We start from the raw sequence: 15,856 nt of genomic DNA, 5'->3' as shown, positions 1-15,856 counted from the left end.
ATATATATATATATATATATATATCCCTCTACCTACCTACTGTATTTCTCTCTATTTCCCTCTCTCTCTCTCTCTCTATCCCTTTATTTACCTAACTACCTAAGTACTCATTCTCCCTACCTACCTATTGTATTTCTTTCTCTTTTTCTATCCTCCTATCTACCAACCTAGGATGGTTCGTCTTATATTCCGGTACATCTTATACTCTGAAAAATACGGTAGTACAAATATGAAATCTCCACCTAATACACTTTAGAAACTCAGAGAAAATGAAATGTAATAATAAAGTTGTATGTTCTGAAACTGATGCAAGAGGAAATAAAAAGAATGTTTAAATTTTAATATCTTTGTCTTTTAAAAAAGTAAATGTTTTGTACTTTTCTCTCTGAGGAAATGATTTGATGCAACAGTGTTCAGGAAGAATGGTTCTGATAAATACTTCATCGTTTGTATTTGTTGTCTATATTTATCAGTTTGTATCTGATACTCTGTCAGGCCCAAGCATAAGAACAACACAACAAAATCAAAATGATCCAATCCTTTATTTGTAAACATCTAAGAGACAGAATTTTGCTAAAGTGAATCTATAAGCTTTTAACCTAATAGATATATCCTGAGAGTCTTGGATGTGGCTACCCTCAAGCTTTTTCCTTCCCTTAGCCATCCAGGTTAGAACTGCACAGTCTCTTAATCTGGACCTCTTGTCTGATAAAGCTCTTCGTTGCTAAAACTGCTTCTCTAGGTGCACATTCCATTGCATATTATTAGAAATTAGAATTATTTATTCTATATGAGAGAAAAAAGAATTATATAATCCACGTTGAATTATGCTATAGTTAATCATACTGGAAAATTGTTTAAAGAGACTTTTCAGACACTTTATTAAACTCAGGGATGAAATAATTCATATTTTATTATATGTTTAAAACAGGATAACAGTGAAGTCAAGTATAATATTCTAAGTAACACAGAATCTTGTCACATCTTTCATATCAAACTTCAATGTCAGCCCATATATTCATGCACACCTCCCCACCCTTCAGGTTAGCTAATACCACTGTGATTTCCTGATCCATCTAAGTCCTAACTAGGCCTTACCTCTAAAACCTCTAGCCCAGAAAAGGTTGGCCAGGAACAGCAACTTTTGAAATGTCAGTCAGTTATAAGAGAATTGCAAAACACTAACTATAATCTGTAATGTTATATTTCAAGTATTTATGCGATGCCAATTGAACCGACTACAGAAAGGACAAGCAACAGATGAATGGTTTCAGCTCAGTTCCCATGTACCCCTGAAAGGTATTGAACCAGGCTCTTTGCGTGTCCGAGCACGGTATTCTATGGAGAAAATAATGCCTGAAGAAGAATACAGTGAATTTAAAGAGGTATTGAAATAGTGTGATTTCAGTAGCATTTTGAAAAACATTTTAAAGCATTTCTTGTCAATATAAGAAAATTATTATTATTAATTTTTGGTTTTTCAAGGTGTTTTTGTGTAGCTCTCAATTTGAACAGAAGACGTTTAGATTTATTTATACACTGAAATACTTCAGAAAACAATGTCAATTTTACAAGACTTAAAAGTTAAAGTAATATTGCTCTTCCAAATTTCAAACTATATTATTGAACAAGCTGTCTGTGATAGCTAACAGAATACATAAAATCCCCAAACACTAGAACTTCATTATTTGAAGGAGCATATGTCATGAACTACATAAATATATATGAAGGAAGAACATGAAAAAGAACAAAATTGGAAAAGAGTTATTGTCTCAAAAATGCTTTTTCAAAGGCAACTGGACTTTGTCTTTTCTTGAAAACATTTAGCTTCTCATCCAAGAGGCTTCTTCAGTCCTGACTGAATGGTGAAGAATGGAAGGATTTATATTCTTTGCAGTCATCTGGTCGTTAGCCCTCTGAAGGTCATTAGCTGTTTAATAATTGTTGAGGCCACTTGGAGATTTATCTGTACCTTTAAGGTCACCTAAATCTATATGCAAATGGATGTGCAACATTTTTGGAAGTGCTAAAAGGAGAGCAGATAGGTGGTGTCCTTTCACTGTCCTTTCAAGGAAAAAACCAAAAGTCCATTTGCCTTTGGGACAACCATGGCCTGGATGATTGAGAATCTCCATAGATGAAAGGACTTATAAGACAAAGTTTTGAACTTCATGAGAAACATAGTAAGTCCAACCATTTCACCCCTAGTCTTTTTTTTAAATGCCATTCAAACTGGAGATTACTAGAGTAACAATTATATATGCAGATATTGTACACTTAGATTTCATAATAGATTAAAGTAGAAATGCAACAAAAAGTACTTGGTGAAGGCTAAACATTATCATAGTCTATGTACCTATAAATTGTTGGAATAATAAAAACTGGTCTCAAAAATTAGGGAATACTTCTAAGAAAAAGGACAGTATTTGAAGTGCATGTACAGAATCAGATTTTTAAAACTGGCTTTCATATATATTGTATATTACCCAGTAAGGGAAATTAAAGTATTTAGAGTAGGCTTTTAAGGGGGGAAAATAACTGAAATCAGAAATACATGAAAATTGCCAAATGTTTAGAAACAATATATCAGTGGGAGTACATATAATACAAAAGACACAAAAACATATTTAAAGTAGTTTTTTATTGTAAAAATACAGTAGCTTCTGCAGCTACTTTCCATTCACAAATATTCTATTTTTGCATTAACTAATTTTTATTTGCTTGTTTTCTTCTTTTAAGAAAAAAATGATATTTCAGTTTTATATTAAATTATTAACCTTTATTTTTCAGTTGGTACTGCAAAAAGAGTTGCACGTGGTTTATGCCTTATCCCATGTGTGCGGACAAGATAGAACATTGCTAGCTAGTATTTTACTTAAAATTTTTCTCCATGAAAAACTGGAAGCATTATTATTGCGAACGCTAAATGACAGAGAAATAAGCATGGAAGGTACATTCTAAATCTTTAATACTGATTAACACTGAAATTAATTTTCTATGACATTCCTTTTCTCTTTTCCCAAGATTCCCAATCCTTGCCTTTATAATGTTGTTTGGACCATTAATATCTCTCAGATTTTTTTAAAAAATGCCATATATAATATTTTAACCCATTATACAAACGCATATTTTTATTCAGATGAAGCCACTACTTTATTCCGTGCCACCACACTGGCAAGTACCCTTATGGAGCAGTATATGAAAGCTACAGCTACACGGTTTGTGCATCATGCTCTAAAGGACTCTATTTTAAAGATAATGGAAAGTAAACAATCTTGTGAGGTAAGAAACTTAAGGTAATATTACTATATAATGAATATGCACGTTTTCTTTAGGAAACACATTTTTTAATGCACATTTATTTCATTTACAGCAATTTTTAATGCTAAACCTAGAAACCTGTGATGAAGATAGTAACTAAGTTAAGTGTTTTTGAGGCAATTTTAAACTGAGATTTATCCTTATAAAATTAATTCTCTTTGTATTATATTATTTAGGTTTTAAATTGAGTTATTAATATATTGTATCATTGACAATTTTCTAAGTACATTAATTTCAAAAATGCTATACTAGAAGTATAAAAAATCATATGCTAATCTAATTAGTACTTGTCTTTAAAACACGTTTCCAATATTATTCCATTGTATTATTTTAGTTTAGAGCAGATATTCTCAACCTGGGGTTCACAGATCCCTTGAGAATCCAAAGGAATCTTTGAACTTGGGAAAAAAAAACATTACAGCTTTATTTTCAGTACTTCTAACTAAACTTCGCATTCAATGATATACATATGATACTATGTAAATATGGCCTCTAGACTCCAAAACTTGGGTTGTTTTTTTAAAAGATTTATATTGCCAACCATAACACCAGTGGTGGGTTCCTATCGGTCTGGACCAGTTCAGCTGAACCAGTAGTTGTTTGGCGGCCTGGATTGCTGGAACCAGCAGTAACCCAGGCTGCCACACCCCCGAACCAGTTCTCTGGGTGGCGCCATAGGCATTGCCATCTTGTGTTTTGCTTCTGTGCATGCGCAGAACAATTTTTATTGCTCTGTGCATGTGCGCAAAGCGCACACGACGCATCCATGATCAAACCAGCAATAGAGATTGCCGGAACCCACCCCTGCATTATATATATATATATATGACTGAGCAGCTTTCAATAAAATAGATCAAACAAATAAAACACGTAATATTAAAAAAAAATAGCACCCAAGCGTCGCAAAATAACCATCAACAAAGCCAAGAAGTTGGCTTTTTCACTCATCTAGGACCCCCAAGCCCATGTATAAAATCAAGTTTTAGGGGTACTGCAAAAGGCCAATAGGATTTGGGATACCCTAATCTCGGATGGAATTAAGAGATTAAAAATGTTTGCTAACCTCATAACATTGTCCAAAATTATTGTACCTAAAAAGGGCATCATCTTGTTATCAATTTAATGGGTTAATAAATAAACACATTTATTAACTATTAGTTTTTTTAAAAAATATTTGTATAGTTGTATTTAATCTGTACATAATTTTTCCATTGTAATATAGACAATGTCTATTTTATTTGATGAAGTTAAATACATTTTTCTGAGAAAGATTTGTAGGTTTCACCAAATACTCAAAGAGGTCAAAATGGAACAAAATAGCCAATAATGCTTAGTTTTATAGCATTACAACCCATATGCTTATTATTGAATTTAAAATTTATTTATATTTCAATAGTCTTAATCTGTTAATCTTAAACTGTATCGTAAATTGTATATATATTGTAAACATATTTAATCTATTTCATTCAAAATAAGAATTAAATGTTCAATTTATGGTTGTATATTTCAGTTGAATCCTTCAAAATTAGAAAAAAATGAAGATGTAAATACTAACTTAGCACATCTACTAAGTATCCTTTCAGAGCTTGTGGAAAAAATATTCATGGCTGCAGAAATACTACCTCCGTAAGTTCATCAGTATTTTCTAGAAAGATCTGTTTAAATTTGGTTGTTTCAATTTCATGTGGATTAGAACACATTCTGTCTATTGTTCTGTTATAGTTCTTTCTAAAAGGTTATTCCTTGGCCAAGTTCTTAGATTTTGTTCACTAGTTTAGTGTTTGTGGGTAAGAGTATGTGTACATAGTAGAACTTCTATAAAATTAGAAAAATAAATTTCCTTTGTTTTCACCTGCATTTTGATTATGATGCAAGTGGAAGTATTATTACAGTCTGAAGTCACTTTATTTCTACTATAAACTTGAATAATTCCCTTTCTACAACTCTATATTCCTTTAATTTAGGGTAAAGACAGGGCGACTGGACAGAGCTGAGCATTTACTGCTGGATGCTCTTTCTGACATCATGTGGAGTTTGCTGCAGAAATTTTTTTTCTTTGTACCCTGAGAGAAACATCTGTGATTTAGGATTGAACACTCAGCATTCCGAGTAGGAGACTAGGCCACCATACTGCCAACACTGCTATAAACTTGGATGAAAACTTAGAAAGTTCTTATTTCTTGTTTTAAAATTTTGTATCTTTCAGTTATTCAGTTGATACCTAAAAGTAAAATTTCTGAAGAGTTCAGTATTTCGCTAAAGTTTTTTTGTAATATATATTTATTGAGTCTGATGTATTTTATTTCATTCAAATTTTCCTGATGTTTCTTTTAACATTTTTAAAATAGTAATCTTGATTGTTTAAATTAAATATGAAGTATCAGGAATATCTGTTATCTATATTTTTGGAATGCTTCACTATAGTAAAACTTAATTTCTTATTATTCCAATTGTATTATTTGATTAGGACATTGAGGTATATCTACGGTTGCTTACAAAAATCTGTTCAGAACAAGTGGCCAGCCAACACAACTATGAGGACAAGAGTAGTTAGGTAAGTTATTTTTTAATTATTATTATTGCTTTGTTGCCTGTTATATGCTATAATTGAGAAATTCACCTTCATGTTTTATTTTTCAGCTATCTTTGAAAAGATGCATTGTTTTAAAACTTTGAAAATGCAAAACTATGAGATAGAGAAAGAAATTAATATACCAGATTTTATCTCTTTGTTCCTTATCTTGTTGAGACTGTGAATATGTATCTTTAACTACTTGTTAAACAGTATATTGCTACAGTACGTATATGAAATGACTATTTACATGCATATATACTATATAATTTTATTGATACTTATTGAAAATTTACATTGATTAGGGTGACACAGGCTATTATTTTAGCTTGAAAAATTTAGGACTTTTGAAAATCTTTTCTATCATTCTGATAATGAATATTTTACAAACTATTAGATGTATGTGTTGAAAGGACAATTTCCCTGCTTTAGAGTTGGTTGAAAAACTATGAACTCTTGCTAGTACATATACAAAAACAATGAGATAAATGGGTTCATATATGTGCACCTTAATAATTTTGCAATGTTTTGTTTATTTATTTTAAACATCAACATATTCTTGTATCTATAATTTCAGTGGCTTTGTTTTCCTTCGGCTGATCTGCCCTGCTATTCTTAATCCAAGGATGTTTAATATCATCTCAGGTGAATACATTAGATAGTAATTAACTCAAATTTAGCATTAGGACAACACTACCTATTTAGTTTCAAATGCAGTCATGAAAATGAATTCTATTGCTTGGTTAAATAGAGTTAAGTGCTTTTTTAAAATATATAATTATTAGAAATGTCAGTAATAAAATGAGAATGAGAGTATATGGAATTGGTGCACTCATTTGGGTTCAGCATCATATGTGTCTAATACTGCTAAACTTCCCTAAGAGTTTTCCTTTCAACATTTTATTTTTTAAAGTGAAATAAGTTCATACTGCTACTCAACAATTCATTTTGAATTGTTTTGAGAGGGTTAGATAATGACAAATATGCAGTTGTATAATTATTTTGATAATTGTTTCCTAAACAACTAGTTGGTGAATTTTTTTAAAAAAAATTAGGAAAGGGAAAACCAGAATTTACTGTCTTTAAGATTTCTATAGTTATATTATTAGTGCCTTGGGAAAGGAAGTGCCATGGTTTATGAATTTCCCCTTCAAAAGGCTATCAGTTAACACCTGAATCAGGTGTTAACAACTTAGCTGGTTTAATATGACCTGGAAGGAAGAACGTTGACTTAAGTTGGTTTGCTATAAATTATTGTAATATTGGTTGTGATTTTCAAACTATTTGTTACAGATTCTCCTTCTGCAACTGCAGCAAGAACACTGACGCTGGTAGCAAAGTCTGTACAGAATTTGGCAAATCTTGTTGAGTTTGGAGCTAAGGTAAACATTGGTTCATCATACTTTCATTGAGAAAGTACAAACAAACTGCCTATCCTAATTGCGGTATATATTGCCTGCAGATAGTCCCATAGTTAATCATCAGGGGAAAGGATCACCTTACATCCTATGTCCACATATCATACTGTATTTCCCTGAAAATAAGACCGGTCTTCCCAGGGAGGGAGTTCCCAGGGAGGGGGGGAGAGAGAGAGAGAGAGAGAGAGAGAGAGAGAGAGGAGAAACAAATGGAAAGGGCTCAAGGTGCTTTGTTTTGATTTGCATGCCATGTCTCCTGAGAGGCCTTGTTGAGAGGCGGGCAAGCCCCTTGTCCTTAGCTTCTCCCTCCCTCTCTTTTCTCCACTGCTTCAGCCCAGCCTAGCCCTCCATCCAGCAAATAAGGATGAGGGGCTTACCCTCCACAAAGCCTCTCAGGAGACAAGGTATGAAAATCAAAACAAACCGCTGTGAGCCCTTTCCATTTATTCCCTCCTCCTCTCTCTCTTGCCCCCCTCCCTCTCTGGGAACTGGGGGCGGAGGGGAGAGAAAGTCCATCTAGTGGACGCTGGCAAGGTACTCCTGGGAAAAGGATCAAGTAGCCCCCGCTGCCAGAGCCCAGGTCAGCTTTTACATTTCCATGCCATTTCTCCTGAGAGGCCTTACAAAGAGGTGAGCGAGCCCTAAGCTATCCTTAGCTGCATGGCTTCTATCCCCCAACCCCTTTCTCCTCTGTTTCAGCCCAACCTAGCCCTCCATCTACCTCTGAGGAGGGAAGCCAGGTTCAAAAGGAATGGGAGGGTCAGGGCAAATCTGAAAGAAAAAGACCCTTTCTTTCAGTCCAGGTTCCCGCCAGCAAGGCCAGGGAGCAGCTGGCGAAGTGGCAGCACTCAAGCAACTGTTCTCCCTTTTCCTCCTTCTCCTTCCTTCTGTGATGAGGTATGAAAAGCCCCATCATTCCCATTCGCTGTTCCACCATCTGTCCCACCGAGTGTGTGGCCAAGCTAGAGGACCAGGTTGGATGGCAGGGCTGACTATGCAGGGGCTGCAGCATGCCACTACCCCCACCCTGCCACCTGCCTTGCCTCACCTCGCAATAGCAGCTCTAAGTAACAGGTGGAGGCACAACCATGGGGAGGCATGCAATCTGGCCCACCAGACGCACCGCATGACTGCCTGTCCCATTGCAGCCACAGGCAAGCAAAGACAGACAGAGTTGGCAGGCGACAGCGCAGCACGTCCTGCAGGCCAGATTGTGCCACCTCCAGGCCTCTGAGGCAAGTGATGGGGCAGGTGGCGCCACGCTGCAGCCCCTGCACTCTCGGCCCCCACCTCCAACTTCCACCACACACTCTGCAAGCAAACACAGATGATAGGAGAGATCGTATACCCCCACCCCACCCCAGCCTATGTCTCCACCTACTGCTTGGAAGAATTGGGCTGAGTGGTCTGCAGTTTCTTCTAGCCACTGTCAGACCCCACACACTCTCACCATCTCCCACGCCCTGCTGCTGATGTTCTGGACTAGAGCTTATTTTGGGGGTAGAACTTATATTGCAAGCGGCATGAAAAATCATGCTAGGGCTTATTTTGGGGGTAGATCCTATTTTGGGGGGAAACACGGTATTAAATTATGAGTTGTTGAACATTCTAAAAACAGACCAAAGTCATTTTACAAATGAATAAAGAAATTATAACTTCTTTTTTGCATTCCTGTTCATTTTCATTCCTTTTAAAGGTGATTGTATCTCTCTAGATTGGACAGGACACAGTAAGAAAACTGTTTTTAGGTTAGAAATTTCAAACAAAGGTTTTGCTATGGTTTACAGATCATACAGTAGGCCTTCACCTATGACTACAGTTGGGACTGGAATTGTTAAGGCAGTTGTGAGTTAGTGAGTCATACCCAATTTTGTGACCTTTTTGCTGTGGTTGTTAAATGAGTCACTATAGTTATTATCACTACAGTGAATCATTTAGTCATTAAGTGAATCCATCTTCCCCCTTTGCTTGTTGGAAGCCGGATGGGAAGGTCACAATGACAATTACGTCATCCTGTGATGCTGCAACTATCATAAAACATACCACTTGCTAAGTGCCTGAATTTTAGCATGAGATCCTGGGGATGCTGCAGTAGTCGTAAGTGCGAAAACCAGTTGTAAGTCACTTTTTTCAGTATGTTGTAACTTTGAATAGTCACTAAATGAATGGTTGTAAGTTGAAGGTTACCTGTATTAGTTGCAGAACTAGAACCTAGCCTTAGCCAGTTGTCTGGTTAAACAAAATGGACATAGATATTGGCTTTTTTTTTTAGCGTACTCTGTCTATTCCAGAGCATGGCCACTGGAAATGTTTTGGATCCATAACTTACCTCATTCTTAGCAAAGAGATTAATTGACACTGAAACAATTAGCACATGTTCTTGATCATGTTTCTCTTTTCTTGATTAGGAATTCTCAATAATTAAGAACCATTAATATGATAAAGGCATGTTGTGGTTCAGTGGCTAAAACGCTGAGCTTGTCGATTAGAAAGGTCGAATCCCTAGTGCCGTGTAACAGAGTGAGCTCCGATTACTTGTCCCAGCTTCTGCCAACCTAGCAGTTCAAAAGCACGTAAAAATGCAAGTAGAAAAATAGGAACCACCTTTGGTGGGAAGGCAACAGCGTTCCGTGCGCCTTTGGCATTTAGTCATGCGGCCACATGACCACGGAGACATCTTTGGACAGTGCTGGCTCTTCATCTTTGAAACAGAGATGAGCATCATCCCCTAGAGTCGGGAACAACTAGCACATATGTGTGAGGGAACCTTTACCTTTAATATGATAGAAATCACATCATTAATCATACTTCTAAGTTCTAAGAATCTGAATTTTGATTGAATATGTGAAATATGAAAACCTCCTTTGTATTATCTCAAGTCTTACCAAGTATAAAAACAAAATCCAAAAAAACAGAACTCTTGAGTCTATTTTCATTTTTGATTGTTACTGTATGTTCCATGTAGGGGTTTTCTTGAAAGTAGTTTAGTAATTTGAACTGATGCAGAATGCCAATTCATATATATTGGTCTGCACTGTTTAGATAGATAATCAATTTGCTTCTCAATCCATTTTGAAGGGATGTATCATTTTTCACAATTTAAAAACTGCTTCCTTTACAAGACCAATTATGAATTTCCCTTGTCAGGCCGGTCAGTTGCTTTATTGACTGTAAATAGGATGAGATTTAATAAATCCAATAAAGGAACCTCATTACTATTGTTACAATTTTACAAACTATATAAAACGTGAGTGAGGTGGTTTTTTTATGTGAATCTTTTGATGTGATTTTTAGTAAATATAGAAAGGGGCTATTAAAATATTTTAACTACTTACGCTGCTTTGGGAGTTCATGTAGAAATCAAAATGTAAAACTATTGCATGCATTACAATAGATGTAGAATAAAGATAGCAACTTATTTAATTTTAGGAACCTTATATGGAAGGTGTAAATCCATTTATCAAGAGTAACAAACACAGGATGATCATGTTTTTGGATGAACTTGGGGTAAGAGCACTTATTTATAACACAGCTATTAGTTTTGTAAAGATTTGCTTTATTATCTCCTCATTGAGAACTGGGAAAAGACTTTATTTTTCTAGTTCCAGAAATGTACTTCGAAGTATTAATTGTTTATTCTCCAAGGCATCATCTGTGCTTTCTGAAATGGCTTTTCTTTATATGGCTTGTTTTTTGGGTGTTCAGTGGACTTTTTTAATATGCAAGTGATATTGTCCCTCTATTTTATATAGTTCATCTCCCTGCTTATTCCTTCCTTGCTATTTTATATATTCCCATTACTGTCTTTGTTCATGAGATTTTTCTTGCATAGAATTATCTTCTTCCAGAGCACATTAATTCAATTTAGCTGTTTGCCACGCTTATTCACTAACTTTGGATAAAATCAGCCTATTGATATTAAAAATAGTAGGTTAAACTTCACAAGTAAGGGTAATATTTCTAAAATGCAGCATTGCATATCAATTCATACTTGAGCTTCCTACATCATTCAACAATGAAATGGAATCTGTTAGTTACACAATTTTAACTACTGTGATGCTTACACAACTTTTTAAAAGCACTTATTATGTCATTTAAGCCTTAAGCAGCCTGTAGCTAAAGAATGACAATGACTGTAATCATTCTCTATATGGATAAAAATGGTCAAATAATGGTAAAAAGTGAGAAAAGCCTGCCTTTTGTATTATTTTATAAAAGATGATAATCTTCGTTATATTTTGTTCAAGAACATACCTGAACTTCCAGACACTACAGAACCCTCTAGAACTGACTTATCACGTGATTTAGCAGCCCTTCATGAGATTTGTGTGGCACATTCAGATGAACTTCGAACACTCAGTAATGAGCGAGGGGCAATGCAGGTAAGAGCTGATACCAAACATAGGCTTGTTCAAAATTAAATCACTTCTTTCAGCTTTTAAAACTTCCAGAAAGACCATGGATAATTTAATAAATTTACCTTTTTTTTAACAGCATGTGCTAAAGAAGTTGCTGGCAATTACAGAACTGCTTCAACAAAAGCAGAATCAGTATTCAGTGTCTAACAACATTAGGTAGCAGCTTTCTGCATGAGCTAGCATGACCAACATGACAACTTTCACCAATATCACTTCTTCTTGCTCTTGCCAAAAATAGCACACGTTTCACGTTTCCAGTGATGTGTGAACTATGCAAAAAACAACAGATCTGTTGGTGACTGACTGTACCAGCAGCTTTAAGCTATCTGTGCAGGACACTTGCACTTTTGGAACCAATTTCAGGACCTCTGAGCCTTGGTGTACAAATCACCTTCCACAAAGTAAATGCTGTGACTGTCTCTTTGAACTTTAATGTTATTTCAAACCTCCAATTGCCAAAGTCTAGCTGTCTTTCAGAAAACACAGTCAACTGCCAATAAATTGTTTCAACAGCAAAGTATAACTGGATCGAACACCTTTTACTGTAATTCACCTGGTTACTGTAATCACATTACAATTATTCAACCACTTTGTATTTACAGCTTCCAGAATTTGAAAGGAAATCTTTGCTGTACACTTTTATACCATTCTATTTTGCTTGTTCAGAGTTGTGCTGAAAGAAGATGCAGACTGAGTTTTGTCACCTTTATTTTTTTTATGCGCCATTTATCATTTTGAGTAATTTTTTCACCAATGACTGTATCCAGATAAATTGCAATGATTTTTGTAAAATGTTTACAACAGTAAATTTGAATTCAGTAAATTTATTAATTATTGTATCAGGCATGCATGCATTCATTAAACAGTTTTATAGCATACATCCAATTTTTTTGACTAATAATTCGGAATTTAGTTATATATGTACATGTTTGTACATTCATAAGTGCTGACTGAAAAAAAATCAACTTAGGGTTAGTAATGTATTGTCATTAATAAGTCCTTTATAGAAGAGTAAGAGGAGAAGATTATATAAGGACTTTTCTAAATTAGGAGCTGCTAAAAACACCATTACTGAAGGAGAATTGTGATGGAAAGTGCTCTCCTGTCACTTGGTGTTAGGTTCATGAGATATCACAAAGGCTAAGAAAGACTAGGTGGTGGTCACTGTAAAGTAGCCTATTACTATGCTGCCATTGTTGGTTCTAAAAAAATATACCGTGGCCCACTGCATTACTGAATTTTAAAGTCTCTGTTTTTCCTCTAAATCAAAAGTTACAAATAAAGCAGAAAAAACAAAGGATAGTTCCAGAGGGCTGAAGCCTTTCAAAATAGTTCTTAAAACAATTGTGAAAATCTTTGAATTCATGTTTAGATTGTAAATGAACAAAAATATTAATGAGTGAATATTTCTTCCCCAAGTATGTATGTGTATATTTTCTGTCTATACATTTAAGCCATCTTGCCGCATAAACTACCTCGCATGTTTAAACATAATGCATGAAGAATAATAGGAAAAAATAGAAAATGTAAGACATTCATAATGGTCAATGCTAGGACAGTAGACATGATACATCAGCAGGCCTTAGACTGATAAAGAACCCTACCTGCTTCAGAAGGCAGGGGAACAGCCTTCTGAAAAAAATGTAGATGGTTTTGTGTAAAAAACCAAATGTGCTCTCAAGCTGATTAGGACTTCACCCAATAGTTATGCCTATTTCATTTAATTAAAGCTCTCTGCGAAGTGATATACTGAAGCAGCATTCTCCTCTCACATTCCTAGTTTTCTGAGCTTTGCTTATATATTAGAGGCATTCTTTTAAAAAACGTGAGGGGATAAGGGATACATCCCAAATGATTTCTTTGAAAACTTGCCTACCTTCCCAGAAAAACTAAGCAAACTGAGGTGATCAAACAGTGGGATGGGATGGATTTTGCAAGTGTGACTCTCAAAATCTCAAAATATTTCCACTAGCCCTCAAATGGTGGGAAACCTTGGATTGGGAAATCCAAACTGATTTTCAACCATCTGAAATATAAAGCAGGCTATTACTAATTTAAAGGGATTACTTAGGAAGAGTCCCCTCTCCAGTTACAAGAATTCTGAGAATTCTGCATTCTTCAAATGCAGTTCCCTTTGGAGAGATGTATCATCTGTTGTGACTCACAAATTATATTATGCTAAACTGCTCATTCAAACGTAATCATACTGTTCTGCATTCTTCATGGATCTATATTTCAGAGTTACGCCTGACAGAATGCACAAGGCATTCTATGCAATCATTATACAAAGTATCTTAGTTGTAAAAGAATATTCTAATCTATCAAAAGTTCAGTGAGTTGTAAGACATTAAATATCAGCTCAGAATAATTTATACAGCTGATATTTATGTGTTTTTGTAAATGTATCTCCAATCACTAATGGAAGTAAATTGGATAATTACAGCAATATTTCTAATTGGAATGATTTTAATTAAAACATTTCTCATGCTCCTTCACTGAGCTAAAATGCCCAGTAGATCAAAACTAGACAATATACAGTGGGTCAAAAAAGTATTTAGTCAGCCATCAATTGTGCAAGTTCTCCCACTTAAAAAGATAAGAGAGGCCTGTAATTGACATCATAGGTAGACCTCAACTATGAGAGACAAAATGAGAAAACAAATCCAGACAATCACGTCTGATTTTGAAAGAATTTTTTTGCAAATTATGGTGGAAAATAAGTATTTGGTCAATATTAAAAGTTCATATCAATACTTTGTTATATATCCTTTGTTGGCAATGACAGAGGTCAAACGTTTTCTGTATGTCTTCACAAGGTTGACACACGTTACTGGTATGTTGGCCTATTCCTCCATGCAGATCTCCTCTAGAGATGTTTTGGGGCTTTCGCTGGGCAACACAGACTTTCAACTGCCTCCAAATGTTTTCTATGGATTTGAGATCTGGAGACTGGCTAGACCACTCCAGGACCTTGAAATGCTTCTTATGAAGCCACTCCGTTGCCCGGGGGTGGTGGTGTGTTTGGGATCATTGTCATGCTGAAAGACCCAGCCACGTTTCATCTTCAATGCCCTTGCTGATGGAAGGAGGTTTGCACTCAAAATCTCACGATACATGGCCCCATTCATTCTTTCCTATACATGGATCAGTCGTCCTGGTCCCTTTGCAGAGAAACAGCCCCAAACATGATGTTGCCACCCCCGTGCTTCACAGTAGGTATGGTGTTCTTTGGATGCAACTCAGCTTTCTCTGTCCTCCAAACACTACAAGTTGTGTTTCTACCAAACAGTTCTACTTTGGTTTCATCTGACCATATGACATTCTCCCAATCCTTTTCTGGATCATACAAATGCTCTCTAGCAAACTTCAGATGGGCCCGGACATGTACTGGCTTAAGCAGGAGGGGCACGTCTGGCACTGCAGGATCTGAGTCCCTGGCAGCGTAGTGTGTTACTGATAGTAGCCTTTGTTACGTTGGTCCCAGCTCTCTGCAGGTCCTTCACTAGGTCCCCCCGTGTGGTTCTGGGATTTTTGCTCACCGTTCTTGTGATCATTTTGACCCCATGGGGTGAGATCTTGCGTGGAACCCCAGATCGAGGGAGATTATCAGTAGTCTTGTGTATGTCTTCCATTTTCTAATTATTGCTCCCACAGTTGATTTCTTCACACCAAGCTGCTTGTCTATTGCAGATTCAGTCTTCCCAGCCTGGTGCAGGTCTACAATTTTGTTTCAGGTGTCCTTCGACAGCTCTTTGGTCTTCATCATAGTGGAGTTTGAAGTGTGACTGTTTGAGGTTGTGGACAGGTGTCTTTTATACTGCTAACAAGTTCAAACAGGTGCCATTACAGGTAATGAGTGGAGGACAGAGGAGCCTCTCAAAGAAGTTACAGGTCTATGAGAGCCAGAAATCCTGCTTGTTTGTAGGTGACCAAATACTTATTTTCCACCATAATTTGAAAAATAATTCTTTCCAAATCAGACAATGTGATTGTCTGGATTTGTTTTGTTTGTCTCTTATAGTTGAGGTCTACCTGTGATGTCAATTACAGGCCTCTCTCATCTTTTTAGTGGGAGAACTTGCACAATTGGTGGCTAACTAAATACTTTTTTGCCCCACTGTATACAT

At 35.9% G+C, this 15,856-nt stretch overlaps 1 protein-coding gene across 1 annotated transcript in view; it reads left to right on the top strand.

Annotated features, from left to right (window-relative positions):
* The window catches only part of RASA1 (RAS p21 protein activator 1), a 48,772-nt gene extending 36,165 nt beyond the window's left edge, over nucleotides 1-12,607 (top strand). The window contains exons 16-25 of the mRNA XM_032212683.1: nucleotides 1,213-1,385; nucleotides 2,791-2,950; nucleotides 3,140-3,282; nucleotides 4,832-4,947; nucleotides 5,789-5,875; nucleotides 6,471-6,538; nucleotides 7,187-7,275; nucleotides 10,741-10,818; nucleotides 11,559-11,693; nucleotides 11,806-12,607. Of these exons, the coding sequence (XP_032068574.1) occupies nucleotides 1,213-1,385; nucleotides 2,791-2,950; nucleotides 3,140-3,282; nucleotides 4,832-4,947; nucleotides 5,789-5,875; nucleotides 6,471-6,538; nucleotides 7,187-7,275; nucleotides 10,741-10,818; nucleotides 11,559-11,693; nucleotides 11,806-11,889 (1,133 nt within the window). The 3' untranslated portion in view covers nucleotides 11,890-12,607. The remainder of the gene's footprint in view (nucleotides 1-1,212; nucleotides 1,386-2,790; nucleotides 2,951-3,139; nucleotides 3,283-4,831; nucleotides 4,948-5,788; nucleotides 5,876-6,470; nucleotides 6,539-7,186; nucleotides 7,276-10,740; nucleotides 10,819-11,558; nucleotides 11,694-11,805) is intronic.
* The last annotated feature ends 3,249 nt before the right edge of the window (nucleotides 12,608-15,856 follow it).

Source organism: Thamnophis elegans, chromosome 3 (assembly GCF_009769535.1).
Source record: "Thamnophis elegans isolate rThaEle1 chromosome 3, rThaEle1.pri, whole genome shotgun sequence".
Taxonomy (NCBI): Eukaryota; Metazoa; Chordata; class Lepidosauria; order Squamata; family Colubridae; genus Thamnophis; species Thamnophis elegans.
Note: the sequence above shows the minus strand (reverse complement) of the source record. Positions and strands in the feature narration are given on the sequence as shown.